A 26,580-nucleotide genomic window follows, 5' to 3' on the forward strand; every position below is an offset into this window, starting at 1 on the left:
CGGGTCTTGGGGGAGGTAGGAAGAGCTTTGGTCCAAATCTGATTTGCTATTACAAACAATCATCAGAAGCTTGTACACATAAGATGGGGGATGTGATAAGAGCAAGACTCAACACAAATACTCCCCATTTGTTCAATAACTACAACCCTCTCTGATCTTACTACAAACACTGGACAGATACACACTGAAGTCAAACACACCACACACACAGATTATGTTTTAGCTAGTAATCAATCAAGCACATAACAATGGACGCAGAACAGTGTAGAAAATGAGAGAGAGAGGTCCCTTGAGGTGGGGGAGAGGAGGGGACCAATTCCTAGCACTTGGGAAATGGAGTTCCACAAGTGTTAGCAACTTTCCTGGCATTGGGAGAGGCCACAAACTTCCTTAAGGTGGGGTTCTGCATGTACTTGCAGAGGCAGGGCTTCTGTTCCTTAATCTTTGAGCAGCAGAGCTTAGATGGCGGAACTGAAGATGTGATTGCACTCACACAGGAGCTCAGTTGCAGTGGACTGCATGTCACTGCCACTGAGACCTCCGCCATCATAAACATCACCAATATGCTCACTGCTATCTGTGATGCCTTCATTTTCCCTCTCAGAATACTCTTGAACTTTAGGTGTACTGTGATAGAGAGAGAGAGAGATGTGGAATGTTGGATGAAAATGGGTTCATTTGCTTCTCAATTTATAGCCTGAGAGCAAGAGATCATGATCATCATGGTCATCATGGTCACTTGGCATGAACAGAAAATTTCCTCAAATTTTGGCTACCAATTATCAAAAACCTCTGGTGCTACCCATTGGGCTTCTTAATGATAGCAGCAAATTTCCAAGGGGCAGAAGCTCCCTGCCTCCCTCCTCTCACATTTCTACCACAAGTACAGAGGAAGATGAATGAACGGCCATCCCCTCATCATTATCAAACAATCTTTTTCTCTCTGTTTCTGTTTTGATTATTCTTTCTTCCTGTGTTTTTTCCCTTTAGATCATTGCCATGAATGAAGCTATGGAGCCCAGTTGTTGTAATGGGACTGTGGTTTCTTTCGGTGAGGTTGATGGGAGTCATTGTTACATCCTCCATCCATATGAACAGTTCTTCTCATTCAGCAGCCACATGGAATATCATCATTCAATACACCTCCTTTCTTTCTAAATTCAACAAAATCCATCAATCAAACACTCTTTCTTCTTTGTTTTTTTCCCTAAAACTACTTTTTCTTTAAAATTTTCAACTTTCCTTTTAATCGAACACAACTTTATTATACTCGAACGTACTAGAATTCAAGTTGTTCCTCAATTAGTTTAAGTATATATACTCGTTCAAATGGTCAAAGTTTTAAATCTAAAAAAAATTCAATTTATCAAATGAGAGTTTTGGGATGTTATTTATCTTATAGGTTTGTATAGTATGGATTATTAAATGGGGCCTTTAAGATCATGATAATCATGATAGCCAACTTTAGATGTGCATGCTCACTTGATTAACAATCATCATACGGCTCACAATCATGAGCTCACTATCACTAAGCATGCTGCCAATTCTCCACTATATTTTCCTTCTTTCCCTTTTCTCCATTTCTACATTATTGTAAACATAGCTATATAAATATTAATTTCATTTCCAAAAACTTAATCCACTTTTGGGCTTAGTATGTGGGCCAACTTCTTAGCCCATTTCTGTGTAGCCCATTTCTGTGTAGCCCATTTCTGTGTAGCCCATTTCTGTGTAGCCCATTTCTGTGTAGCCCATTTCTGTGTAGCCCATTTCTGTGTAGCCCATTTCTGTGTAGCCCATTTCTGTGTAGCCCATTTCTGTGTAGCCCATTTCTGTGTAGCCCATTTCTGTGTAGCCCATTTCTGTGTAGCCCATTTCTGTGTAGCCCATTTCTGTGTAGCCCATTTCTGTGTAGCCCATTTCTGTGTAGCCCATTTCTGTGTAGCCCATTTCTGTGTAGCCCATTTCTGTGTAGCCCATTTCTGTGTAGCCCATTTCTGTGTAGCCCATTTCTGTGTAGCCCATTTCTGTGTAACCCACTGGGCTTCATTTTTTCTTTTGTTGGTCACAATGAGTTACAAATTTGCAGACGCTTACTTTAGCAAATTGAATCGTGACAATTAAATTATATTATTTATTTTCTATAACCTCCCAAAAACATGAACTAAGAAAAATATTTAATTTAATTGTAATTTTGTATGCACGCTTAAATATAATAAAACTCGATCAAAAGATAAGAGGTTTAAATCTCTTTACTCTATGATGAACTCTACGAGTAAGAAAAAACGTGAGTTTCAAATAATAACTCTGTCAACCAAACATAGACTCGAATTTAATATCTTATTTAATATTAACTTAAANCTGCATGTACTTGCAGAGGCAGGGCTTCTGTTCCTTAATCTTTGAGCAGCAGAGCTTAGATGGCGGAACTGAAGATGTGATTGCACTCACACAGGAGCTCAGTTGCAGTGGACTGCATGTCACTGCCACTGAGACCTCCGCCATCATAAACATCACCAATATGCTCACTGCTATCTGTGATGCCTTCATTTTCCCTCTCAGAATACTCTTGAACTTTAGGTGTACTGTGATAGAGAGAGAGAGAGATGTGGAATGTTGGATGAAAATGGGTTCATTTGCTTCTCAATTTATAGCCTGAGAGCAAGAGATCATGATCATCATGGTCATCATGGTCACTTGGCATGAACAGAAAATTTCCTCAAATTTTGGCTACCAATTATCAAAAACCTCTGGTGCTACCCATTGGGCTTCTTAATGATAGCAGCAAATTTCCAAGGGGCAGAAGCTCCCTGCCTCCCTCCTCTCACATTTCTACCACAAGTACAGAGGAAGATGAATGAACGGCCATCCCCTCATCATTATCAAACAATCTTTTTCTCTCTGTTTCTGTTTTGATTATTCTTTCTTCCTGTGTTTTTTCCCTTTAGATCATTGCCATGAATGAAGCTATGGAGCCCAGTTGTTGTAATGGGACTGTGGTTTCTTTCGGTGAGGTTGATGGGAGTCATTGTTACATCCTCCATCCATATGAACAGTTCTTCTCATTCAGCAGCCACATGGAATATCATCATTCAATACACCTCCTTTCTTTCTAAATTCAACAAAATCCATCAATCAAACACTCTTTCTTCTTTGTTTTTTTCCCTAAAACTACTTTTTCTTTAAAATTTTCAACTTTCCTTTTAATCGAACACAACTTTATTATACTCGAACGTACTAGAATTCAAGTTGTTCCTCAATTAGTTTAAGTATATATACTCGTTCAAATGGTCAAAGTTTTAAATCTAAAAAAAATTCAATTTATCAAATGAGAGTTTTGGGATGTTATTTATCTTATAGGTTTGTATAGTATGGATTATTAAATGGGGCCTTTAAGATCATGATAATCATGATAGCCAACTTTAGATGTGCATGCTCACTTGATTAACAATCATCATACGGCTCACAATCATGAGCTCACTATCACTAAGCATGCTGCCAATTCTCCACTATATTTTCCTTCTTTCCCTTTTCTCCATTTCTACATTATTGTAAACATAGCTATATAAATATTAATTTCATTTCCAAAAACTTAATCCACTTTTGGGCTTAGTATGTGGGCCAACTTCTCAGCCCATTTCTGTGTAGCCCATTTCTGTGTAGCCCATTTCTGTGTAGCCCATTTCTGTGTAGCCCATTTCTGTGTAGCCCATTTCTGTGTAGCCCATTTCTGTGTAGCCCATTTCTGTGTAGCCCATTTCTGTGTAGCCCATTTCTGTGTAGCCCATTTCTGTGTAGCCCATTTCTGTGTAGCCCATTTCTGTGTAGCCCATTTCTGTGTAGCCCATTTCTGTGTAGCCCATTTCTGTGTAGCCCATTTCTGTGTAGCCCATTTCTGTGTAGCCCATTTCTGTGTAGCCCATTTCTGTGTAGCCCATTTCTGTGTAGCCCATTTCTGTGTAGCCCATTTCTGTGTAGCCCATTTCTGTGTAGCCCATTTCTGTGTAGCCCATTTCTGTGTAGCCCATTTCTGTGTAGCCCATTTCTGTGTAGCCCATTTCTGTGTAGCCCATTTCTGTGTAGCCCATTTCTGTGTAGCCCATTTCTGTGTAGCCCATTTCTGTGTAGCCCATTTCTGTGTAGCCCATTTCTGTGTAGCCCAACTCCCAAAAACATGAACTAAGAAAAATATTTAATTTAATTGTAATTTTGTATGCACGCTTAAATATAATAAAACTCGATCAAAAGATAAGAGGTTTAAATCTCTTTACTCTATGATGAACTCTACGAGTAAGAAAAAACGTGAGTTTCAAATAATAACTCTGTCAACCAAACATAGACTCGAATTTAATATCTTATTTAATATTAACTTAAATGATCTACAATATTTAAATACTCTACTTGAAAAAAAAAAATCCATTTATAAAATAAAAAAGAGTAAGATATGATTTAGGGAGCAAAATCTTATAATGTTCTTACGTGGGTAGATGTGATTCCCTCTTTTTTAAAAAAAAATAAAAATAAAAATAGATAAATTTCATCTGCCCATCAGAAATTCCCCACTAACCCAAATTATTGAGGTTTAAATAATTAATTGAAGTCCCCATTAAGTAGTGTTGATGCCACCCAAATCCAAATCCAAATCCAAATGCTTTATTATTTATTATTTCATACCAATATTTTAGTGCAATTATTGAAACATTATCAACCCTTCCCCATTTGCTTTGCTTCTTTCATTCTAAACATACGACCAATGTATATTACTTTATTTTATTCTCTTAAACCAAAAATATTTTAAAAAATTTCAACTTTTCATCGAATATTACTTAAATACTCGACTTGGACACTCCTCGCGAGAAAACAATAGTTGACTAAGTAGGAACCGTATGTAATAGCTCAAGCCCACCACTAGAAAATATTGTCTGCTTTTGTTTGTTACGTATCACCGTCAAATCTCACGTCTTAAAACTCTACTAGAGAGAAGTTTTCACACCTTTATAAGAAATGTTTCGTTCTTCTCTCTAATCGATATGAGATCTCACAATTCACATCCCTTGAGAGCTCAACGTCCTCGCTGACACACTGTATGGAGTATGATTCTGATACTATTTGTAATATCTCAAGCTTACCACTAGCGGATATTGTCCGTTTTAGCCCGTTATGCATCATTTTCAATCAACGTGGGATCTCGTAGANGGTCAAAGTTTTAAATCTAAAAAAAATTCAATTTATCAAATGAGAGTTTTGGGATGTTATTTATCTTATAGGTTTGTATAGTATGGATTATTAAATGGGGCCTTTAAGATCATGATAATCATGATAGCCAACTTTAGATGTGCATGCTCACTTGATTAACAATCATCATACGGCTCACAATCATGAGCTCACTATCACTAAGCATGCTGCCAATTCTCCACTATATTTTCCTTCTTTCCCTTTTCTCCATTTCTACATTATTGTAAACATAGCTATATAAATATTAATTTCATTTCCAAAAACTTAATCCACTTTTGGGCTTAGTATGTGGGCCAACTTCGTAGCCCATTTCTGTGTAGCCCATTTCTGTGTAGCCCATTTCTGTGTAGCCCATTTCTGTGTAGCCCATTTCTGTGTAGCCCATTTCTGTGTAGCCCATTTCTGTGTAGCCCATTTCTGTGTAGCCCATTTCTGTGTAGCCCATTTCTGTGTAGCCCATTTCTGTGTAGCCCATTTCTGTGTAGCCCATTTCTGTGTAGCCCATTTCTGTGTAACCCACTGGGCTTCATTTTTTCTTTTGTTGGTCACAATGAGTTACAAATTTGCAGACGCTTACTTTAGCAAATTGAATCGTGACAATTAAATTATATTATTTATTTTCTATAACCTCCCAAAAACATGAACTAAGAAAAATATTTAATTTAATTGTAATTTTGTATGCACGCTTAAATATAATAAAACTCGATCAAAAGATAAGAGGTTTAAATCTCTTTACTCTATGATGAACTCTACGAGTAAGAAAAAACGTGAGTTTCAAATAATAACTCTGTCAACCAAACATAGACTCGAATTTAATATCTTATTTAATATTAACTTAAATGATCTACAATATTTAAATACTCTACTTGAAAAAAAAAAATCCATTTATAAAATAAAAAAGAGTAAGATATGATTTAGGGAGCAAAATCTTATAATGTTCTTACGTGGGTAGATGTGATTCCCTCTTTTTTAAAAAAAAATAAAAATAAAAATAGATAAATTTCATCTGCCCATCAGAAATTCCCCACTAACCCAAATTATTGAGGTTTAAATAATTAATTGAAGTCCCCATTAAGTAGTGTTGATGCCACCCAAATCCAAATCCAAATCCAAATGCTTTATTATTTATTATTTCATACCAATATTTTAGTGCAATTATTGAAACATTATCAACCCTTCCCCATTTGCTTTGCTTCTTTCATTCTAAACATACGACCAATGTATATTACTTTATTTTATTCTCTTAAACCAAAAATATTTTAAAAAATTTCAACTTTTCATCGAATATTACTTAAATACTCGACTTGGACACTCCTCGCGAGAAAACAATAGTTGACTAAGTAGGAACCGTATGTAATAGCTCAAGCCCACCACTAGAAAATATTGTCTGCTTTTGTTTGTTACGTATCACCGTCAAATCTCACGTCTTAAAACTCTACTAGAGAGAAGTTTTCACACCTTTATAAGAAATGTTTCGTTCTTCTCTCTAATCGATATGAGATCTCACAATTCACATCCCTTGAGAGCTCAACGTCCTCGCTGACACACTGTATGGAGTATGATTCTGATACTATTTGTAATATCTCAAGCTTACCACTAGCGGATATTGTCCGTTTTAGCCCGTTATGCATCATTTTCAATCAACGTGGGATCTCGTAGAGTCTCTCGTAAAAGATGTAAGAAAAAGAGTGGAAGTAAGAATAATTATTGATTGGAATAATATAATGGGTGGTGCTTTATTTGTATGGTGGTATTGGTTTGACAAAGAAGAGTGGGAGAATAATGGAAACAAACACCTAACCATGAAGCATCCACTACGACTCTCATTTACACTTCAAATTCTGACACCTTTGCCTCCCAAATTACGAATTCAAATCCAATAATTAATGGCCCCTTTACCCACACAAAAAGAGTGCACAAATGTCGAGCTTTCAACGCTATAAAAGCAGAGCCCAACATGGAGGAGAATGAAAAAGAACTCAATTGGGTCTCTTCTTTCTCTCAAACCCATCACAAAACACACTCAGTTTGGCTCTAATGGCGAGGCTAATGAGAGAAATTGGCAGTCAAAATGGCAGCTTTGGCCTCGCCGGTGACATTTATTTGCTGTTTTGGGCGGCTCTGTTTACACTCTGCATAATCTCCACCATAATTTTCTCTTGCTCCGACGGCATGTCAACAAAAGACAGGAATTCCACGGCCGACGTTGAGCTTTATGGCGCCGGTTGCGCCGCCGGTTGCGGCGCTGGATGTGGTGCTTGAAAATTAGAGACCCCTTTTTGTTTGTATCATTTTTTTTTTTTTTTTTTTTTTAATATTAGATGAATTTCAGAGGCAATAAATTATGTCTCGGATTTTCAAAGCCATGAGAGAGAGAAACAGAGAGAAAGAGAAAGAGACACCATTTTTGTAACATTTAATTGTGATTTAGATGCAGAGTTTAGTGCTTCTAATTTGCTTTTATATTTTTTATTACCAAAATTTAGACGTCCAATATTAATTAATTATTCTTGTGTTCTTGTTCATTTCGCAAGAAATAATATTAATTAATTTTAGAGGTAATGGGAGGATTGGGTTGCGTGTCCCAGAGAAATTAGGATGATTAAAAATTTATTAATTGATATATTTAGTGTAAACAATAAGTCAAACAAAAAAGTCAAGATGGCCGAGTTGGTCTAAGGCGCCAGTTTCAGGTACTGGTCCGAAAGGGCATGGGTTCGAATCCCATTCTTGACAAATTGTTTTTTCCTTTTCTGTAAAATGTGATGGACAAAAATTAAATGATTATCATATATGAATTTTAGTTTAGAACACTTTAATATCAGTCATATACTTTGAAATTTATAAATTTTTTTTGATAAGTAACAGTTTACATCATGTTAATAATTTAATATCTATCAATTTTGCTGTATAACACATTTAGTCTCTAATTTTATTGATCTGTACTTCGAAATATAGATAAATAAATCTTAATATTTATAATTTTTAAGAAAAAGTCAAAAGTCAAGGAGTCAAGATGGCCGAGTTGGTCTAAGGCGCCAGTTTCAGGTACTGGTCCGAAAGGGCATGGGTTTGAATCCCATTCTTGACAAGATTATTTTTCCTTTTTTTGGGTGCTTGCATTTTTATGCCTTGGTTTGTGTTCAAAGACCACTCTATGCTTTCCAAAGAAAAAGTTTAATATACTATTCTTTTGTGACATTTTGTTCTTATTTCAACATGATTTCTATTAATTTTAAGTTTTAATTTCCTTTCTGACTTTTTTAGGTTAACAAGATCAAAACTCAAAAGTGAACAACAACGAGCAAGATGGAGGTGGCGAGGATAACATCGGTGAAAAAATAATGTTATGAAGCTACAATAATACATCTCACATCCCCACAATCATTCTACAATAATACATTATTGCAAATATTGGCATTAAAAGACATAAAGCATACAATTCCCCATGTAACAAAGTTCACCAAGTTTGGAGTTTAGGTTCCCATAGACCAACCTGAATAAGCTATCAAAATTTGACCATTTTCACCCAAAAATGTATGATCTAACATTAACTTATACTCTTCTATCTTCTTCCTCACTGGGATCCTCCTCCATTTCTTCATCAGTTTCATTCAACTCACCACTTAAATCTGAATCATACTCTTCATCTTTAAAATCCTCAACTTCTCCAGGCATTCGCTGCCGAATTTCCTTCATCAGCTCATCATCAGCATCTCCGTGCTTACCTGATAGCTTCCTCTTCAAAATTGCTTCAAAAATTGTTGGTAATGACTCGACGTCACCCTCGTAAAATCTATCAATTTTCCTCTTCAGCTCTGTAATCACAAAAAACTTACTGTCTAAGATCGAATCTGAGTGTATCTATTGCTTTCATTGCCTTTTAAAAATAAATTAATCATACTACAAAAAAAAATGAACAGAGTTGCAAATGAACTTCATGTCAATGTGAGCAATCCAGAAATACCAAGCTCTTTACACAACTTTGGGGGTCAATCAAGGCTCCCTTAATCATGAAATGGTTAAAATACTTCACTAATCGCTTTCTCTCGCTGATCTTTATACTCTTCTTTCACTTAATTGCTTTGTAGTAGCAATTATTTTCACATCATTCTCGAAATATTGATTATTCAAAACTTATCTCTAATTTGATTAAGAGCAGTTTCAACATACATTAGAACCAACAAAACAAAATGAAATTTTATTGCACTTGTTGTTAATTAGTTTCTTTAACAACGATTCTGAACACATCTTATCTAAAATTTCCAGTATTAAACAACTTATACATAGGAGGAGGATATCATTCAAAATTTCATAGGTAACTACTATGTTATACTAATATTACAAGAACTCAAACTATTAAACCGCAGAAAGCAAATATAAATATAATACGATAGAAGATGATCCATGCTTAGAAATACGAGAATATAATTAAATCTATTTGAAAAATCTTTTCCTAGAAAGAAAACACAGAGAACTTTGACAAACAGCATTCAACTATATTTTACCTTCGTTACTGACATCATCGTCGACGAGAGAATCCTTGTTTTCAATCGTTGTTGAGTTCAATCCATTGTACTTGTCATTCCCGGTCGAGTAACATCGCGATTGGGACGCAATCGAAACGGAAAATGGAGGTAGTAATGGACCAGAGCGCAAGGTTTGAAGCAGAGGAGAGATGGAAACCCTCCGAGAACAGACAGTGAAGACAGCTCCCCATATAGCTCGTTTCATGGCGTTCCTTAGCAGTTCTAGGGTTTATCCCCATTTTCTTCGGGGTTTATGACCGGAGAAACAAACACGCAAGAACTAACAATAAAATAACCGTCCAATCAAGTGGGCTGCTGTTTATGTGGGCCGAGGCCCAACCAGATGAAATTGGGCCATTCTAATATAATATTCTAATGGTTTCATAATAATTTCTTTAAAATATAATGTTCTAGAAGGCCTAAAATAATCACCTTCATCTAATTAATTAATTAATATTAATAATAATAAATAAATAAATAAATAAATAAATAAATAAAGTGGGTTGAGTCAAAATAACATTAAAAAATTAATGAGGATTATTCTGTTATGTGCATTCCGACATGAATAAAAGGCTAAAAATGGGTTCGAGTCCACAAAACAATTCAATTTGTTTAGGGCTTTTTTTAAAATATATTTTGTGTTTCTGAAAAGTCTTTAGCTTCCCGATGCAAACCCATTATTCTTACTTCTTTATAAATCAACCCCAGCTTCTGGTAGAATTCCTACTTATATGGAATTTTTAAAATAATCAATTTTTATTTTGGTCCCTTGACTTTTACAAATTTTAGATTTTGACCTTTAAAATATATTTTTTTTGTTTACCTAAATTCTTAAATTTTTTAAAAATATAGAATAAAAGTTTGGTAAATTATAGAAATTGGTCACTTTTCTCTTGGTTTTTATTTGTTTGCCCATTGTTTTCCTCTTTATTACATTTTGATAAATCTAAAGAACGTCAATAAAGTTTGAAAAGGAAAAAAACATAATCATCCATTTGGGGTGGGAGAAAAATGAAAATTACTTTTAAGAAAGGGACTAAAACGCAATGGAATAATTACATTTTGACCCTTTTTTTTATATTCATTTTGATGGAAATAATTTTGTAGGGACTTATTCATTCATGGTTCAATTAATAATAAAACAAATTGAGTTTTTTTTTTAATATTCATAAACTTTTCCAATAAAAACAATATTAAAAAATATTGTTACCGACCCTTGAGATAAAAATGGTTAATATTTTATTTCAAAAATATTTTTAACTTTCGAAAGATTTCCAAGAGTTACCTCAATACGTTTAGAAAATTTTAAATTAAAAATACTCATAAACTTTCCAAAAGTAACATGGTTTATCTATATGTTTGGCGATAATAATTTTTTTTATTTTTTATTTATAAAAGTAAGGGTGATTATCCTACTTTTAAATATAATATTAACTGCAAAAGTATTTTTGAACTTTAAATATTTTTAATATATTTTGACGATTTTCATCTAAAAGTAACGATATAAATATTTTTTATATTTTTTCTTAAATTCAAAAATATTATTAAACAAATTTAAAATTTACGAAAATTTATAAAACATAAAATTTATGAATATTTTTATTAATTTAATCGATAAATAATATATTAAATCAAAATTATTCACATTCAACGAAAAAAAAAGTCAAAAGGATCTCTAAACCGCCTTTTTCCCGTTGAAGAAAGTGCCGGTCCGGTCGGCTTCCGGTTTATGACACAACTTTCTATGTATGAAATTGTATCGTGATTTTAATTCCTCTCCCCCACCTTTCTAAATTTCATCACAAATTAATATATAAATATATCTTAAATAATTGGTTTAAATTTTTTAATTTATAAACATTTTTATAAGATTATGAAAACATTTCATGTGATTTTAAGAATTCATTTATTCAAAATCAATAGTATATAGTTGTGATGTCATATTTGATATAAAATAAAATGTCATCTTCTTATACCATTTTTAATTATTGGGGTGGTTGTTGCTCGTTGATTAAAAGCCAAGCCATAATTGTTATTAGTTTAAAAAATAATTAAAAAATTAAAGTTAGATTGATTTGGTTCTTGTCATAATTAATTATTTAATTATTTTTAAAAATTTTAAAAACATAAATTATATTTCTGAAACATAAATTTTAAAAACATAAATGATTTTGTTCCTTTATTAATTTTTTTTTTTTTTTTGTTTTTTTACCCTTTAAATTCTTATAATAACAAGTAAGTCCTTATACGATGAAGTTCAATTATTGAATTATGTCATTTTCAACCTTCAATATTTAATGGGGAAAATATAATTAAAAATTAATAGAAAAAATAAAGTTGTGTCCAAATTAATATAAAGGGAAATTAAAAAAAATAATTGTAGCCTTCACGAAAGCCTCTACTAGAGTTCTATATCTAGACCCAATTGTGATATAAAAAGGTTTTAAATAATTAATAGAAAATTTATTATCAATTTACTTTTTAACTTTTTATTAACTAAATTACATGCTTTAATAAATACTAAAATATTATTTAATACATGGAATATTAAGAATGTATAATAGATTTATAATCCTGAATTTTTTAAAATTAATTATTTATTAAATTTAAATTTAAATTTTAGGTGGAATATAACTCAACATAAAATTTAATGATCTATCAGACTCTGTAATAACTTACGTTGTTAATTACATAAAATTTAACCAATAAAATATAAATAAATGCCATAAGAAAATAAAAACATAAATAAATACTCGTAGCTAATCATTTTTTCCTATCCAAATTGAATTTAACTAAACAAATAATTAATTTTGTTTAACTTAATTTAAATATTTAAATTTCTAATTTATTAGGGATTAACATTAATAATGGAGCTTATTTACAATTATTAAGTGAAATGATTAGAATATAGGATTTTATGAGTTTAAAGGTATAATTTGAAGTGGAAGAGTTGATTATGGGTACTTAATTAGGTTTAAAATGGCATGTTTTTTTTTTTGTTTTAATTATGGATTATCATTGTAATATATACTCTTTGAAGCCATAATAATTATGTCCATTTGAGAAAATGGAAGAAAATGATATCCAATACACTTTTATATTCTTTATCAAATTTATCTAAATAATTTAAAAAATATTTAAACTTTATTCCTATTTCAATTTATTAATTCCAATTGTCTCTTCTAAGATGGAAAAGCATATAATATATATATATATATATATATATATATATATATATATATATATATATATATAATAGTGTTTAGAATGTAAGAACACAATGATTCAAGCATGTAGTACACTGTTTGGTTCCTTCACATATAAGACACATTTTGAGTCAAAACAAGACAATCTTCACATGATTTCTATTCTTCTTCCCCAAATAATCACAATGCCAATTTTTAAATTATTAAATATTTTCAATTTTAATGTTGAAAATTGTTGGGATAAAATTAACCGAAGACTCGAATTTGAACATGATAGAGGCCCGAGATCAATGGACAACACTAATAAGCTCACTTTGAAAAACGAGTATAGGGAAAGGGTTGAAGAACTCAAGGTTGTGGCTCAAGAGGGCACTTTCGTATGAGTTTCGGTCAAGAACGAGTACAAATGAGAAAAATATAAAAGAATTGAATACCGATAATAAAATAAAATATAAATAATATATTATTAGTCAACAAATCTTCAAAATTATCCGAATAAGGAATACAGAATTAATGGAGTGAGCAAAAATGTGTCTAAGAAAATAAAGAAGAAGAAGAAGAAGAAGAAGACGACATCACAACCGTCCATTTCCAGGAAAGATGAACAGAATCCCGAAATGAACATAGAATCCTTACAAATTTTGACCCTGTGACTTTTCTGGTGTTCCTCGCTTCCGTCCATGGTGACCCATAGATCTGACTTTTTGCAGAGCCTACCAAATTTTCATGACCAAAATACCCTTTTCTTTATTATTATTATTATTATTATTATTATTTGATTTGATAAGGAAGCATCAATTTGGCTTGGAACGCAAAAAAGTGGAAAACCCAACAAAAAAAAAAGAGAGGAAAAAAGTTGTTCACAGGTTCCTGAGCCTGTGAGAGACTGCTCTCTCTATGATGCCGCTTACCCACAAACTCTAACAACAAGACAAACAGAGCCCACCTAACAGCACCACCACCACCACCTCTCTTTTTAATCACTAATTTCTTCCCCTTCTTCTTCTTCTTCTTCTTCTTCTTCTTCTTCTTCTTCCTCTGCGTTCAAATCTGGGAATGGAACAAAGAGATTCATTAAACTAAAGTTCTTTAAAGTTTATGCTTTTCTCTCTTTCAACTCAATTCATTCCCTTTCACTTTCTGTTCTAAAACCCTTAAATCGCCTCTATTTGTTTGTTTTTCCATTCATTCCTTCTTCTTCTCCAGTTTCCTTGTTTAAGAATCATGCCTGTTGCTCCACAGACTTCTACAATTGGTGAACACATCAATTTGAGAAGACCCAGAAGCCATTTCAGCCAACCCATTTCAGAATCAGATCCAAACCCATCAATCCCTTCGATTATTCAATCCACTCGCTGCAAATCCACCATTTCTTCTCTTCTTCTCTCTACCTTTTCCAATAATTCAACCACCGCCGCCAATGAATGCTTACCCTCTTCCATTGCCACGATCAGGAAGAAGAATAACTTTTCTTCTGCAACTTTCAGGGGACTCGGTTGCACCAACGCTGCTTCTCAGCAGGTATCGGTTCCGGCTGTAATTCGAACTTCAGCGGATTGGGAAAAGAAGAAAACGAGGAAAAAAAAGCAGAAGAACTCCAAGAACAAAACCCATCAAGGAATTGTTGATGCCTCTCATTTTCATCCTAATTCGAGTATCAATTCTGCTAGCTGCTTAGACGCTCAAGATGTTTGGTGTGGCCCTGGAATTGAATTCGCCGCAGATGCGGCTGCTTCTGTGGATTGCGTTGTTGCTAGACGGCATGCTTCTGGAAGGGGAAAAATCGATTTGGAGAAGATTAATCAGAGGGAGGTACTCTGTTTTTACTCTGTTTTAATATATATATTTGAACCTCTTTCTCCTCTGTCGATGTGTCGCACTGAGAAACAAAAACCCCCAGGTGGGTTCTTGTTGTTAAGCATTCGTGTCGATTTCGTAGCTAAAGAAGCATTTGGGTGTTTATTTTATTTGGGCTTTTCTCATTTTTTTTTTTTATAATCGAACTTTATCGTTTTTGTTTCTTTTCTTCAATAGGGTTCCTCGAAATCAGGCTGAACCTGTTCGGCTTCCATTCTTGTAACTTGTTTGATTCCATTATTCTTCGTAAATCTGAGTATTTAATGCAAATGGGTATGCGTTAGATTTGAAATTTTCCGAATGAAATCTTCATTTAGGGCTATAAAACGAGAAATCACCTGTTCGTAGTTGATTATTGGTATCAAACTCTGTTCATTGCGTTTTAACTTCCTCTACTTCTACCATGACAGCGTTCTTCTTTAGGAGGAAGACGAACTGTGAATCCCGAGACCCTTTTATATTTGGATTCTGATTCTGATCTTCCAACTGCTCGAACATTTGAACTGTCTCGGAGTCGATATTATCGCCATGTTCGACATCCATCCCCTGATGGCCTTGCCGAGGTGAGCTATCATTTGTAAATATAAGCTTCAGTTGAAACAACCACTTTGATAGGATTCGTTGCTGTTCTAAAATTATAAGTTTCAGTTGAATTCTATGTTCGTCGTGTTCATCTTGTCATTCTATGTTCTTTTTAAGTACCATAAAGGCATCTCTGTTTCACATTGATCATATGAAACTGATTAGCTCCCCTGATACGTTGTTAGCAGATTATGATGTTTCAGAGCGGGTTGCTGATGGGTGGAAGATTCGACATACACGACCAGTTTAGGGAATTGCGGCTTGATGTCGATAATATGTCGTACGAGGTTAGTAACTTTCTCCAGTTCTTCCATCCTGTTCTTTCTTGCTACAATGTGATACTCACACCTCTTTGAACAGGAGCTGCTTGAGCTCGGTGAAAGGATTGGGCATGTCAGTACTGGGCTGAAAGAAGACGAGATGGGAAGGTGCATTAGAACAATGAAGCCCCTTGCTGTAAATGAGCTAACAACAACTCACTTGCTATCTCAAATGGATCGGAAGTGCAGCATCTGTCAGGTGAAGTAGAAGCGTTTGGTTTTGCTGGATTTGATTACCCCAAATTGTTGACAGCCTACAATTGTTGTGTTATCAAGCAGGAGGAGTATGATCCAGATGATAAAATGGGTAAGCTGGAATGTGGGCATGGGTATCACGTAGAGTGTATAAAGCAGTGGCTTGCGCAGAAGAATGCGTGCCCGGTGTGTAAGACAGCGGCGGTGGGCCGTGGTTGAATGGTTAGTTCATCAATGTGTAGCACTTGTTCGACTCAACCTGCTTGCTTTTCTCCTCCCTATGTGGTGTATAGATTTCATTTGCCTTGTTATATGAGCTAAAGCATTCGTTCATTTGTGTGAAGCTGCTTCCTTTTCTGCTTATAATTGATATGATGGGCGCCATTTTGTTGTTCCTCAGTTGTCTAGAGATTTTATGTAATGATTTTGGATTGACTTGATTGCATATCTTTAAGACCTCAAGGTTCAATGCCTGCCTTTCTTGTGTTCTTCTGGGTACTCAAAAAAATGAAAGAAAGCCCTTATCCAACTTATGAGCATGTAATGTTGTAATCTGATTTCACTATAGCAGAGCTCTGTCTCTCGTGATTGAGTTGACGGTTGAAAGATTCCCATTGTCGAATTTTTTTTACCCGGAAAGTTATATGCTATTTAAGCCGTTTTGTTGCCTTTGGCTTGTTTTCACTTTTTCTTTTAACTTTGCTTTCAAACTCTCTTTCGAAAATCTCTCTAAAACGGGGCTAGAGACTTGCCTTGCCTTGCCGTAGGCGATGCGATCCTAAACTGGCTCGACTCACTTAGGGTTAGTATGTTTTGTTTACCCTTGTTATTGCAAATGGATGAGCAATAACAAGCAATGGGCCAATGGGGTCGCAGGAACATTACAGGTTTGTGCAGGATCTCTTGTAATAGGTCCATTGTAAAAGGTTGAAGGTTTTAGAGTGCAAGATCGTTAGTCTCAGGTGGTATCAGCTAAGCCCCCAATCCTCCAACTTCAAGAATCCATGAGCAACTGAGGATTGATGCAACTCATTGTTAGCAAATATTGTATACTTTGGCTTGTTAGGTATTGTTGTCAACCTCACGATTTTAAGACGCATCGACTAGTCAGAGGTTTACACACTATTATAAGGAATGTTTCGTCCCCTTCAACCGAGGTGAGATTTCACAATTTACTCTAATTGGGGCTCAATTAGTAAGGAGAGATTTTCACACCTTTACAAGTATGCTTTGTACTCTTCTCCAACCAATATGGGATCTAACAATCCATCCCTTTGGCTACCAAGCATCTTCGATAGAACACCGACCGGTGTACTCTGACATCATTTGTAACTGTTCAGGCTCACCTCTAGTAGATATTGTTCTCTTTAGTTTTTTCCTTCCGGGTTTTCCCTCAACGATTAAAATGCGTCTACTAGAAAGATGTCCCATACCCTTCATTCCCCTCTCCAATAGAGATGGGATCTCACAATAAAAATTCTTGAAAAAGTCAACTGGTCCTGTAGCTCAGTTGGTTAGAGCGCTGGTCTTATGAGCCGGAGGTCGCGAGTTCAAGCCTCGCCAGGACCAGTTGATTCTTTCAAGACTTTTGACAGCTATTTATTTTAATTTTAAAGAAAAAATCTCTATTCTTTCTACATTCCTCTCCTTGGTTATAAATGATGATCGATACAAGATGCATATCAAATAATTAGATTAATCGTCAATTTTAACCATATTCATACGGTTGAACTTATAATTATATAAAATGAGTTAAGAGTATAAAACTATTCAGATTGGACTAAAAACTCTCTCTTTCGCCCCCTTTCTCGAGAACTCAATGTGGCCTCGAGGCTATACGATGGGTGACGGGTTATTTCATAACGGTATAAACTATGGTTTACATAACATTTCAAGGTATAAAAGTATAAAACAATCTACATATCAGGTACCTCATAGCCCAACACTTTGATCATACAAGTAAATACTAGCACACATTCAAGTAATGCCTGTGGATTAAATACAAATTAAAATTTTCTTTCAATCTCTTCCTAAACACAATTCTCAACTCAAGCAATAGCTAAAAGTATGCACAGCCATTTCAATTGGAAGTCATAATGTGACCTTCGAGTAGAGGAGAGTGAATGCAGGAGTTCGCGACGAAATTGTTTCCCCTGACCCGAATCGATTCAGAACATTCGTTTAGAAAACCATGATCAATATGCAAATCATAAAGCCAGACAGATAAAAATCAATCAAGTGTATGAAAGCAACAGAGTACTCACCCTGACTGACCGACAGATTCAATGTCTTTGTTGTTCACTTCTTCCTTTTGCACATATCCATAAGGATCATAGCTGGAAGTTCTTGTAAAGTCCAAGAAGTAAAGAACAAATACTATCAGGTAGCAACTGAAAAACATTGATAGAGGTCCAAAGATCCAGAGGAAGAAAGGAATTGCGAAATAGAAAGCTCGCAATCCGATCGACCAAAATAAGCTTCCTCGATTCAAGATTGCAGCAAGATAGTCCTTTCTGCCTTCACCAGCAGGCAATGTGACTAAGAAGCTAGCATGAGCATAGTATCTAATAGATTGCACATTGCAAAGAAATGCAACGAGGAAACACAGCAAAATGTAACGGTACTTTCCAGTACTTGATGTGCTGCCCACAAAAACACTGATCAATGAGCCGACGGTGATCGTCGTCGTAGCCATAAGCGTCGAAGCCATGATGTTGTTTCGTATGGTTTGGACTCCAAGAACAGCATTCTTCTCGGGGTCCTGAACATGATCACTCGTAATGTAGTCAGCCATGGAAGTTTTCTCTCTCTCCTTCTCCACCTCCACTGAAATGGGAGGAGGGGACAAGATGACTTCTCAATTGACTCATTCACTATACTTTCTGAACTAATCAATTGTATATGATTTAGAAGGCACGAGGCAGAATAAGTTTCTCAACATGAGGGAGGGAACACGATTAGAAGTACATGTGGAATCTTAATGAAATGACTCGAATTCTTCATCTAGACATGAAGTGAACAGCTTAAATCTCTATCCATAGAGGAATGAATGTTTGCAATCCGACAGATGTTGGTTAGTAGATGATTTTAGATGAAAATGAATGAAGAAAGATCATGACAAACCAAAATCCTCAAAACTACACAATAATGCTATCAGAGATATCAACAAGACATCAGATATCAAACAAGAGAAACAGTCCTTGAAATGAGTTGACACACAAAATGGAAGAAAAGAGTCAGAGAGGAGAGACACTCACTGAAACAATGGTGGCGACCCATTGCCGGCGGGATTCAGCGTTGATTCCAATGACAGTTCTTTTAGGACTCCGGTAAATGGTGATTATCAGCCAAAGATGGTATCCCACCAGCACCGTAAAACCAAGCGGAACCATCACATATTCAAGATGTTTCATTTCCATACCACTTCAGCTCAGCTCCTGCAAGGTACCAAGTCTCTCTCTCGCTCTCTCTCTCTCTCTCTCTCTCTCTCTCTCTCTCTCTCACACACAACTTTTTGCTTCCCCTCAAGTGGCTTGCAAGCACGTCCTTTTATATCATTGTCATACAATTGAGAATGTGGGTTGAATAAAAGAAACAATTTTATAAGATTATTCATCACATCAGAGCAAGAGAAACACATTAAAATATAGTTGAAGTAACAATCGAACATGAAACACGTGATGCAAGTCGCGCAACGTGCACCACACCTAAGTGCTCCATCTAAAAGTAGACACATTTTTTTCGATACAAAATATGAGAATTTAAATCTTCGATAATAAAAAAGCTATCATCTGCATTAATACGGTAGAAAAAGGAGGCATAAACCGACTGGTACATTTGTAGAATTGTTGGCTACGTAGAGGCCTTCAAGCCGATTATGCATACTACATACAAACTTAGACCATTTTTTTTCCTTTTTTTTCTTTTTTATATCATTAAGGGTCAAGAGTTACATGAAAAGAAAATCGACTGGCAAGACATAGCCTGATACATGATAGATTAGAAGAATGCTCTCACAAACTGCTTTTGGAAGAACCCTTGTTCACGAGCTTTTACCTGCCTTGCCCAAGGAAGTGAAGCTCAACCTGCAATTTGGAGGAAGAAAAACTAGATTGAATAGGCCATATTGACAATGACAACGTGTGGTCATAACCCAATAAAAAAAGGAAAAAAAACGAAAGTAAGAAGAAGACTAGAGATGTTTAAGACAGCAACCCATGCCAGAGAGGAGGGTGGGGAAAAGAAAACAAATATTTTAATCAAATGTCAACCATTCTTTATTCCGTGTAGAATTAAGAAAATTGGAAAGCACCTGATGATTGGCTTTCGCTCAGCCACGGGTGCACGAGTGGTCCCAGTTGACGATAGCGCCACTACTTCAGCAGGCTTAACATAAGAAATTAAGACTGTTAGATCATAAGAAAAGTAACATGATAGAACCCCCCTCAGGCATTTTACAACTATATGCTACCAAGGCAGAAGTAATATAAAGTTTTGGTCAAAGTATATACAACCTCAAGCTCCTCTAAGCCCCCATTGGAATATGATCTTGAGGTCAGGCGTGCTTCATTGCAAGATGTCATAGGAACTACTACGGAAGATGTCTTTGCAACCGAAGACGTCATGGGGATACCTTGCCGCGTGGCCCCAAAATCTATAGCTTGTTTTGTATAATCAATATCATCGAGCTCTTCAGGCTCACAAGGAAACTCTTGGTGAGAGTCGTATGAGCCAGACAGAATCTTTTGAATTGCCAGCTTCTCTGCTTCTTTACAGCTTGGTGTATCAGTAGCCGCAGCTTGGTCTCCATTATTCTGAGAGGAAACATCTGCCAGATTTTCTATGTTATTTGCACTAGTGGGAATAGAATTCACATCCTTTATGGAACATGAGCTAGTGGTGCTGATTTGGCTGACTTCGTGAACTTCCACAGGCTGGGAATGAGCAGCAGCCAAGGACTCTCCATTTCTCAAGTTAGTATTTGCATTATAATCAATACGCCTTCTTTTCCTTCTATCATCTACTCCATCTAAACTTTCTGTAGCTTCAAATGGCCTGTCTACTTGAGTGCTATCAGAAGCTTTTAGTTCCAAACTACGCCTACTATCCCAAGTCATTTTTGATGCACGCGAAGGTCGGACTCCACCCGGAAAAACGAAATTTGGTATATTCCTCCTTTTCACATGTGTTACATAAATCTCCATCCCACGCTTTCGCATTGTATACATGTTGACAGAACGTTTAAATTCATCGACTGTCAACCTCATATCGAACTGTTCGCCCTCACTTGCAGGAACTCCTTGTTTTCGCTGCAAACCCATGAAATAACAATGGTGGAAAGGTCTGGATTTGTCTGAAAAATCTCCTGGATGTGGATGGCACTGAAGCATGTTATACGTATGTCTCTCAATCTTGCATCAACACAAAAGTCAAGTCAATCTCTACTGATAATAAAGAAATGAGTTCGAAATTTGATAAATGCTAGGAAGGCCGAAAGTAAACAGCTATGAATACAATTTCACCTTCAATGTCAGTTGGCGAAGACGAGATTCAACCCAACCTTTCCAGTTTCTTAGATCATCATCATTTTCTGCAGTAATGTCGGTTTGTAAATAGTTTTTGTACGCCTCGAAGAAGGGGTAGGGCTCGAAAAGTGTATCCCAATCGGCCTTATTTTCTTCCATAACCTGATAACATTTAACAACCATCAAACTATAATTAGAATAAAAACGTGAATCCAATTAAACTCATTGTGCAAATTCCTAACTGGGGACAAAAGATGTCATTGCAGAAATGCACCTCACAAATATCATGTCCCCTCTGAAATTCTTCAGTCATAATACGCAGAGTGCTTGATGAAACATTGTAGCTAGAATTCATGCAAGGATAAGCAGGAGTAATGATAGGCATTAAATGGAATCTATCCTTCGGATTTCTCCTTGGATCCCAAACTGGAAGTCCAAGAGATCCTTCTTCATTAGCACAGAGCATGACTGGATTTGGCCAGCGCCACTGGGTGAAGACCCTGAAAAACCGAGACACGAGCATATTTGGCAATGCATTGGGATATAGTTGGCATATGCGAGCAACAAGCAACGCCCAGTTTATTCCGCCAAGAAACCCAGAAACCTGGTCAAGGTATAAATTAAAAGTCAGGTGATTGTAAGAAATCTTTGCATAAACTTGGAAGCAATCCACTTTATTAGACATCTGTACCATACATTGGAATAAACACCTCGGCGTTTTGCCCAAAACCTCATGCATCTCAATGTTGTTCGAAAACTCTGCACTTCATAAATTAAGCAATCTTTAAGAATGAATAAAGTTCAGTGACAAAAAGAGAGAGGAACATCTAGGCAAGTTCTGATCCTCAACCTGAATATTTGGAACTAATCGCAGAACTCGATCAGTAACTCGACAACCATTTAAACTACGAACTGTCTGTTCATCTGCATTCTGTAGTATCGAGTCCTGAGATATATCCAAGTCCTGGTCCAGAATAAAAAATTTGAAAACAGATTACATCAACATCTATCTGTAATAGAAACTTTACAAAGATTATAAGCCATTTTTGAACTTCAAGGAGGCAGCTGGGGAAGATGGAATAAGAATCCAGAGTGAATTATATAGAATGGAAAAGAATCCGAAAAATCCACTTTCTAGAAGTCAAATTGCAAATCATCAACAAAAATTTACTAAATCTATATAGTACGGCATGGCATCAGTACATCATAATCATGAAATACTAGAGAGTGGGAGACTTACTTCAGGAATAACCCAAAGTGACAATTTCGCATAGAGAAGATCAATAGAAATCCCGGAAAACTTAAATTTCATCACAGGGACATGAGCATCAGGCACAGGGTGCAACTCAGATACTTCTGGCATCTCTGACAGTATTTTATGTAGCTCACCGAAAAAGTCTTCCTACAGCCATGAAACAAAAGCATTATTGAGTCTACAAAGCTAAAATACCAGAGTATATGCAAACTTAGTTCACCACAAATATTCATGAAAATGAAAGCTAGACGCACTTCACGTGTTGCATGTCTAGGTCCCACACACAGCGTATCAATATCTGCTCCAGGGCCATGCACCTACAATATAATCAATAGATACCTCATAAGGAGAAAAAAAAAATTACAACAGAATTAGAGATTCAAGTTCTATGCTAATCATTTGCAAGTAGAAAGAAAAAGCGGCAACATACATAATAAGGAAGGATCTGGTGTTTTTACTTTTTTGTTTTCTTTTCTTTTTTTCAATGCCACTTGGAAAAATATTTTGTAATGTCCCGGGATTGAGGGTTAGCTTTAATACATTAGACTAAAACATACTTGAGAAAAAGCTTTAATGTAAAGGTTTAATTTGTAAGCTTCCACAATAACTCAGAAGAGAATACAAGTTCAAGAAAAGGTTCCATAGTTCTCTTCCCACACAATGGGTTGCCATTTCAAAGAGAATACAAATTGAACTTTCGTAAAATTCATGATGCATACAGCCCAAACCCATGAACTTCACCTGAACCAGCACACACATCATGCCCACCGGAATTTTAACACACAAGAAACATTATAAAAAAAATTGCATTACATGCTTGCACCAACAGTCTGCTCAAAAAGATATGGTGATGTAAAAACTCTATTTTCCATGAATATCCACACCTCTCTCAGACGATAGAGCAAATAACGACAGGTCATAATGAAACTACTCACAACGACCTTCATAAAAGATGCATCTGAAAAATATACCTTCTAGCATGGCATCTGAAAATGATGTCTATATTCAATCTAACCAAGACATAGCCTATGGTCCAACACTTTTTCATTTTTTGATATTGGTGAGTGTTCAGATAAGCATGAGTGCACATAGACTATTCTGACAAGACAACCACTCGATCTATTACATTTAGTTGCCAAGGTAACTTGTAGGGTTTTAAATCCTAAGTAGGTGACTACAATGATTTGATCTTATTTCCTCTAAGCCACTTACTATTTGCATGGACCCTTACTAACCACTAGGCCAATCCATGATGGTTAAGCATGCCAGCACATTAATCTAAGTAAAATGTTAATTATATTAGCTTAAGACTACCTTTTATTCACAATAGATTTGATCATCATCAGATGCACACAGCATGTACCAAAAAAACATACAAATCAAGGAAAATTGGATGAAATGAACTGTGAAAGGATGATAATCAACATCATTGTGTCATTAGAGTATGAGCTTGAATAATTCCACATAAGAATCAAATTTCAGCCTAGCTACCATACTAGCACATAGCACATCATATGTTATCATCTTAAAGAAAAAACTAACACGAAAGCATTTATCTTGAAGAAAAAAAATGTTAGCACATAGCACATCAAATTCTCAAAGAATAAAGCTCTCGAAGAGTAAAACAGTTCTGTACCCCTAAGCGATATGAACCGAACGTGAAAATCTTAGCATTGGCTTCTTGTACCAGTTGCTCATTCAACCCCTTTGCACGACTAATTGTTTTAACCCAAATCTTCACAATCTGCTCCATGTACATAAAATACAACATCAAATATATGAATGGTAAAAATTCAAGTAAGCATCCCAAACCGATATGAATTATTATTTTCTTATTTTCCACTTCTCAAAAGCTACCAAGGTGGCCTAACCTGGTCTAGTCTCCCAAGAACTTCCTCTCTACTCACGGCTTCCTCCTGACTTTCGTACAATCCAGCATCTTGCNAAAAAAAAAAAAAAAAAAAAAAAAAACAGCTAAGTTAAGGAGAAAACACAGCATACTTGCAATAAATGATACTGCTCAAATGGAAACAACAACCCAGAACCTTTTCGAGTTCGCGAGTCTTTATCACATCATACTCCGTCGGCCCACTCAACGAAATAGGATCAGTAATGCCTAATCGCTGCCCGTTATTCCGGCCACTTAATGCAGGGCTCCCCATACTTAATTAACTCGCAAGTTTAACAGTCTCGTTTTTTTCCCTCTCTCACTCTCTCTTGTATTAAGAAAAAAGGGATGGCAAGAGCGTATTGCTTGATGATAATTTTTTACCAAAATTTTCCCCTTTTCTTTTCTATTTTTTCATACCTTTTCCCTGTAGAAAATCATATCAAGAAAAAAACAATGAGAAGATAATAATCTTATAAACGTCGATAATACAATACCGGGACGGGAAAATCCATTGACATGGAACCCAAAGCTACAATAAATTGAAACTATATAAGAGAAGGCGATGAGAACAAAAAAAGAAGTTGAACCCTAGTCTGGTTTTCTTATAATATGTGAATAAAGAACAGAGTACAAGACCGATGAGGCCCAAAATTGATACAGTAAACTGAATCCCGACGTGAGAAGGAGAATCAGAAGCAGCAAACGATGATCGGACACAAAAGGAAGAAAAATCGGGGAGACATCATGTGCAATCAGAACGGCGAGGGGCTTCGCTTTCAGAGGTTGTGCGAGTGGAAATCCTTTGGCGATCACAGTCAGCAAAGCTCAAAAAGATCCACCTTGGGAATAGAAAAGAGAAAGGTGGTCATCAATGGAGCCATCCGAGAGGGGACACGGAGGGAGTTATGGAGACAGAGAGAGCTCCAGAGAAATCCCGAAAAGAGAATGGAAGTGGGGACGATCCGGCTCGGCTCGGCTTTGGCCTCTGCCGCCCTTATGAATATATATAAATTTCCAGGCCTTTCATCATTATTTCTTTATTTTTTTTTATTTTTTTTTCTTGCAAAAAAAAAATCTCGTTTGATTTTCTATTCCGTTGTATTTTGATTTTCTTCCTGGATAAATTTTAAAAATAACTCAACATTTCTTTTTAATAAATGTTGGAGGTGGCCATTCTCAGATAACCAGTTTTTAAATAAATCTTATTCTCATATAACCAAAATGTATTTTGATTTTCTTTTTAAATAAATCCTAACAATAACCCGTTTTTAGATAAATAAATCCTAACAATAACCCACTTTTATACCTAAAATTGTTGATAGTTCATCACCATCTCTTTAAAATCTCCAAAAATAATATTTTTGTATTTTTGTCTTTAAAGATTTGATTCATTTGGTTCATTTTAGTTTTCATAATTTTTAATTTAATACTTTTTAAAAAATGGTCATTTTAATTCCTTAAAAACAAAATAAAATAGAAGTGAGGAGAACCAGAATGATACCCTCTTTTTTTTTAGCAACCATAGCAGCAACAAAAAGTTATTAGCATACATATCATTTACCAAAGATAAGTAGCTTCCACCAAAGATGTTCATTTCCCAAAGATAGTGAGATCCCACATGCCAGCAAGTATGCCGAGCTCCGAGAGGGGTGGATTGTGAGATTACACATTGAAGAAGGGAACAAAGCATTCCTTAAAGGGTGTGGAAACTTCTCCCTAACAGATGCATTTTAAAAATCTTAAGGAAAAACTCGAGAGATAAAAGTTCAGAGAAGAAAATATATGCTAGCAGTGGACTTGTCTCCCTCCCTCCCAACCAAGTGTGATTAAGGAAGCTGTATCTCAGAAAAATGAAAAATGGGTTTACTCATAATCTGCCCATGTAAGATTTAAGGAAGCTAGCGTTTCGAGAGGACAATATCACTAGGGGCTTGAGCTATTATAATCTCCTCACCGCTAACCGATATTGTCCTTTTTGGGCTTTC

The 26,580-nt window shown here is 35.5% G+C and overlaps 5 protein-coding genes and 3 non-coding genes across 9 annotated transcripts; 4 read left to right on the plus strand and 4 right to left on the minus strand.

The window, feature by feature from the left end:
• Window positions 1-26: 26 nt before the first annotated feature.
• On the minus strand, window positions 27-931 carry LOC111782628 (non-specific lipid-transfer protein 2-like). Its single transcript, XM_023663411.1, has one exon. The coding sequence runs from the start codon at window positions 590-592 to the stop codon at window positions 320-322; it is 273 nt and encodes a 90-aa protein (XP_023519179.1). The 5' UTR covers window positions 593-931; the 3' UTR covers window positions 27-319.
• A 6,959-nt stretch (window positions 932-7,890) lies between these two features.
• TRNAL-CAG lies at window positions 7,891-7,971 on the plus strand. The gene has a single exon. It is a non-coding gene; the product is annotated as a tRNA-Leu (tRNA).
• A 274-nt stretch (window positions 7,972-8,245) lies between these two features.
• Window positions 8,246-8,326, plus strand: TRNAL-CAG. Its single transcript has one exon. It is a non-coding gene; the product is annotated as a tRNA-Leu (tRNA).
• Window positions 8,327-8,567: 241 nt separating this feature from the next.
• LOC111783221 lies at window positions 8,568-10,012 on the minus strand. Its single transcript, XM_023664122.1, has 2 exons — window positions 9,744-10,012; window positions 8,568-9,053 (listed from the first exon to the last, which is right to left on the minus strand). Exons 1-2 carry the CDS (start codon window positions 9,967-9,969, stop codon window positions 8,791-8,793), a joined length of 489 nt encoding a protein of 162 aa, XP_023519890.1. The 5' UTR covers window positions 9,970-10,012; the 3' UTR covers window positions 8,568-8,790.
• Window positions 10,013-13,773: 3,761 nt separating this feature from the next.
• On the plus strand, window positions 13,774-16,423 carry LOC111783108. Of its 2 annotated transcripts, none has more exons than XM_023663992.1 (5): window positions 13,774-14,782; window positions 15,238-15,390; window positions 15,598-15,696; window positions 15,770-15,928; window positions 16,006-16,423. In XM_023663992.1, the coding sequence occupies exons 1-5, from the start codon at window positions 14,195-14,197 to the stop codon at window positions 16,141-16,143; spliced, it is 1,137 nt and encodes a 378-aa protein (XP_023519760.1). In that variant the 5' UTR covers window positions 13,774-14,194; the 3' UTR covers window positions 16,144-16,423. The 2 variants fall into 2 exon arrangements, with proteins under 2 accessions (XP_023519760.1, XP_023519761.1); XM_023663993.1 differs by having other exon boundaries at window positions 13,775-14,782; window positions 16,009-16,423.
• Window positions 16,424-17,419: 996 nt separating this feature from the next.
• Window positions 17,420-17,493, plus strand: TRNAI-UAU. The gene has a single exon. It is a non-coding gene; the product is annotated as a tRNA-Ile (tRNA).
• A 445-nt stretch (window positions 17,494-17,938) lies between these two features.
• LOC111783713 lies at window positions 17,939-19,372 on the minus strand. The gene is made up of 3 exons (XM_023664632.1): window positions 19,182-19,372; window positions 18,189-18,685; window positions 17,939-18,077 (listed from the first exon to the last, which is right to left on the minus strand). Exons 1-3 carry the CDS (start codon window positions 19,341-19,343, stop codon window positions 18,005-18,007), a joined length of 732 nt encoding a protein of 243 aa, XP_023520400.1. The 5' UTR covers window positions 19,344-19,372; the 3' UTR covers window positions 17,939-18,004.
• A 320-nt stretch (window positions 19,373-19,692) lies between these two features.
• Window positions 19,693-25,588, minus strand: LOC111783006 (nuclear poly(A) polymerase 1-like). The gene is made up of 12 exons (XM_023663872.1): window positions 24,745-25,588; window positions 24,576-24,648; window positions 24,341-24,448; window positions 22,959-23,021; window positions 22,690-22,851; window positions 22,300-22,413; window positions 22,146-22,208; window positions 21,724-22,053; window positions 21,447-21,611; window positions 20,439-21,335; window positions 20,237-20,310; window positions 19,693-20,009 (listed from the first exon to the last, which is right to left on the minus strand). The coding sequence occupies exons 1-12, from the start codon at window positions 24,864-24,866 to the stop codon at window positions 19,967-19,969; spliced, it is 2,214 nt and encodes a 737-aa protein (XP_023519640.1). The 5' UTR covers window positions 24,867-25,588; the 3' UTR covers window positions 19,693-19,966.
• Between the last annotated feature and the right edge of the window lie 992 nt (window positions 25,589-26,580).

Source organism: Cucurbita pepo, chromosome LG20, assembly GCF_002806865.2.
Source record: "Cucurbita pepo subsp. pepo cultivar mu-cu-16 chromosome LG20, ASM280686v2, whole genome shotgun sequence".
In the NCBI taxonomy this organism is placed as follows: Eukaryota; Viridiplantae; Streptophyta; class Magnoliopsida; order Cucurbitales; family Cucurbitaceae; genus Cucurbita; species Cucurbita pepo.

What these genes read in the sequence shown, in the direction of transcription:
- LOC111782628 (XM_023663411.1), bottom strand. Translation starts at nt 592, where the DNA reads ATGAAGGCATCACAGATAGCAGTGAGCATATTGGTGATGTTTATGATG.
- LOC111783713 (XM_023664632.1), bottom strand. Translation starts at nt 19,343, where the DNA reads ATGGAAATGAAACATCTTGAATATGTGATGGTTCCGCTTGGTTTTACG. An exon ending in GGGTCGCCACCATTGTTTCA is followed by an intron (nt 18,686 to 19,181) that starts GTGAGTGTCTCT and finishes GATCATGTTCAG; the next exon opens with GACCCCGAGAAGAATGCTGT. An exon ending in GAATCTGTCGGTCAGTCAGG is followed by an intron (nt 18,078 to 18,188) that starts GTGAGTACTCTG and finishes GATTCGGGTCAG; the next exon opens with GGGAAACAATTTCGTCGCGA.
- LOC111783006 (XM_023663872.1), bottom strand. Translation starts at nt 24,866, where the DNA reads ATGGGGAGCCCTGCATTAAGTGGCCGGAATAACGGGCAGCGATTAGGC. An exon ending in TTCTTGGGAGACTAGACCAG is followed by an intron (nt 24,449 to 24,575) that starts GTTAGGCCACCT and finishes TACATGGAGCAG; the next exon opens with ATTGTGAAGATTTGGGTTAA. An exon ending in GCCGAGGTGTTTATTCCAAT is followed by an intron (nt 22,054 to 22,145) that starts GTATGGTACAGA and finishes TACCTTGACCAG; the next exon opens with GTTTCTGGGTTTCTTGGCGG.
- LOC111783108 (XM_023663992.1), top strand. Translation starts at nt 14,195, where the DNA reads ATGCCTGTTGCTCCACAGACTTCTACAATTGGTGAACACATCAATTTG. An exon ending in TCGATAATATGTCGTACGAG is followed by an intron (nt 15,697 to 15,769) that starts GTTAGTAACTTT and finishes CTCTTTGAACAG; the next exon opens with GAGCTGCTTGAGCTCGGTGA. An exon ending in GGAAGTGCAGCATCTGTCAG is followed by an intron (nt 15,929 to 16,005) that starts GTGAAGTAGAAG and finishes TGTGTTATCAAG; the next exon opens with CAGGAGGAGTATGATCCAGA.
- LOC111783221 (XM_023664122.1), bottom strand. Translation starts at nt 9,969, where the DNA reads ATGAAACGAGCTATATGGGGAGCTGTCTTCACTGTCTGTTCTCGGAGG. An exon ending in CGATGATGTCAGTAACGAAG is followed by an intron (nt 9,054 to 9,743) that starts GTAAAATATAGT and finishes TTGTGATTACAG; the next exon opens with AGCTGAAGAGGAAAATTGAT.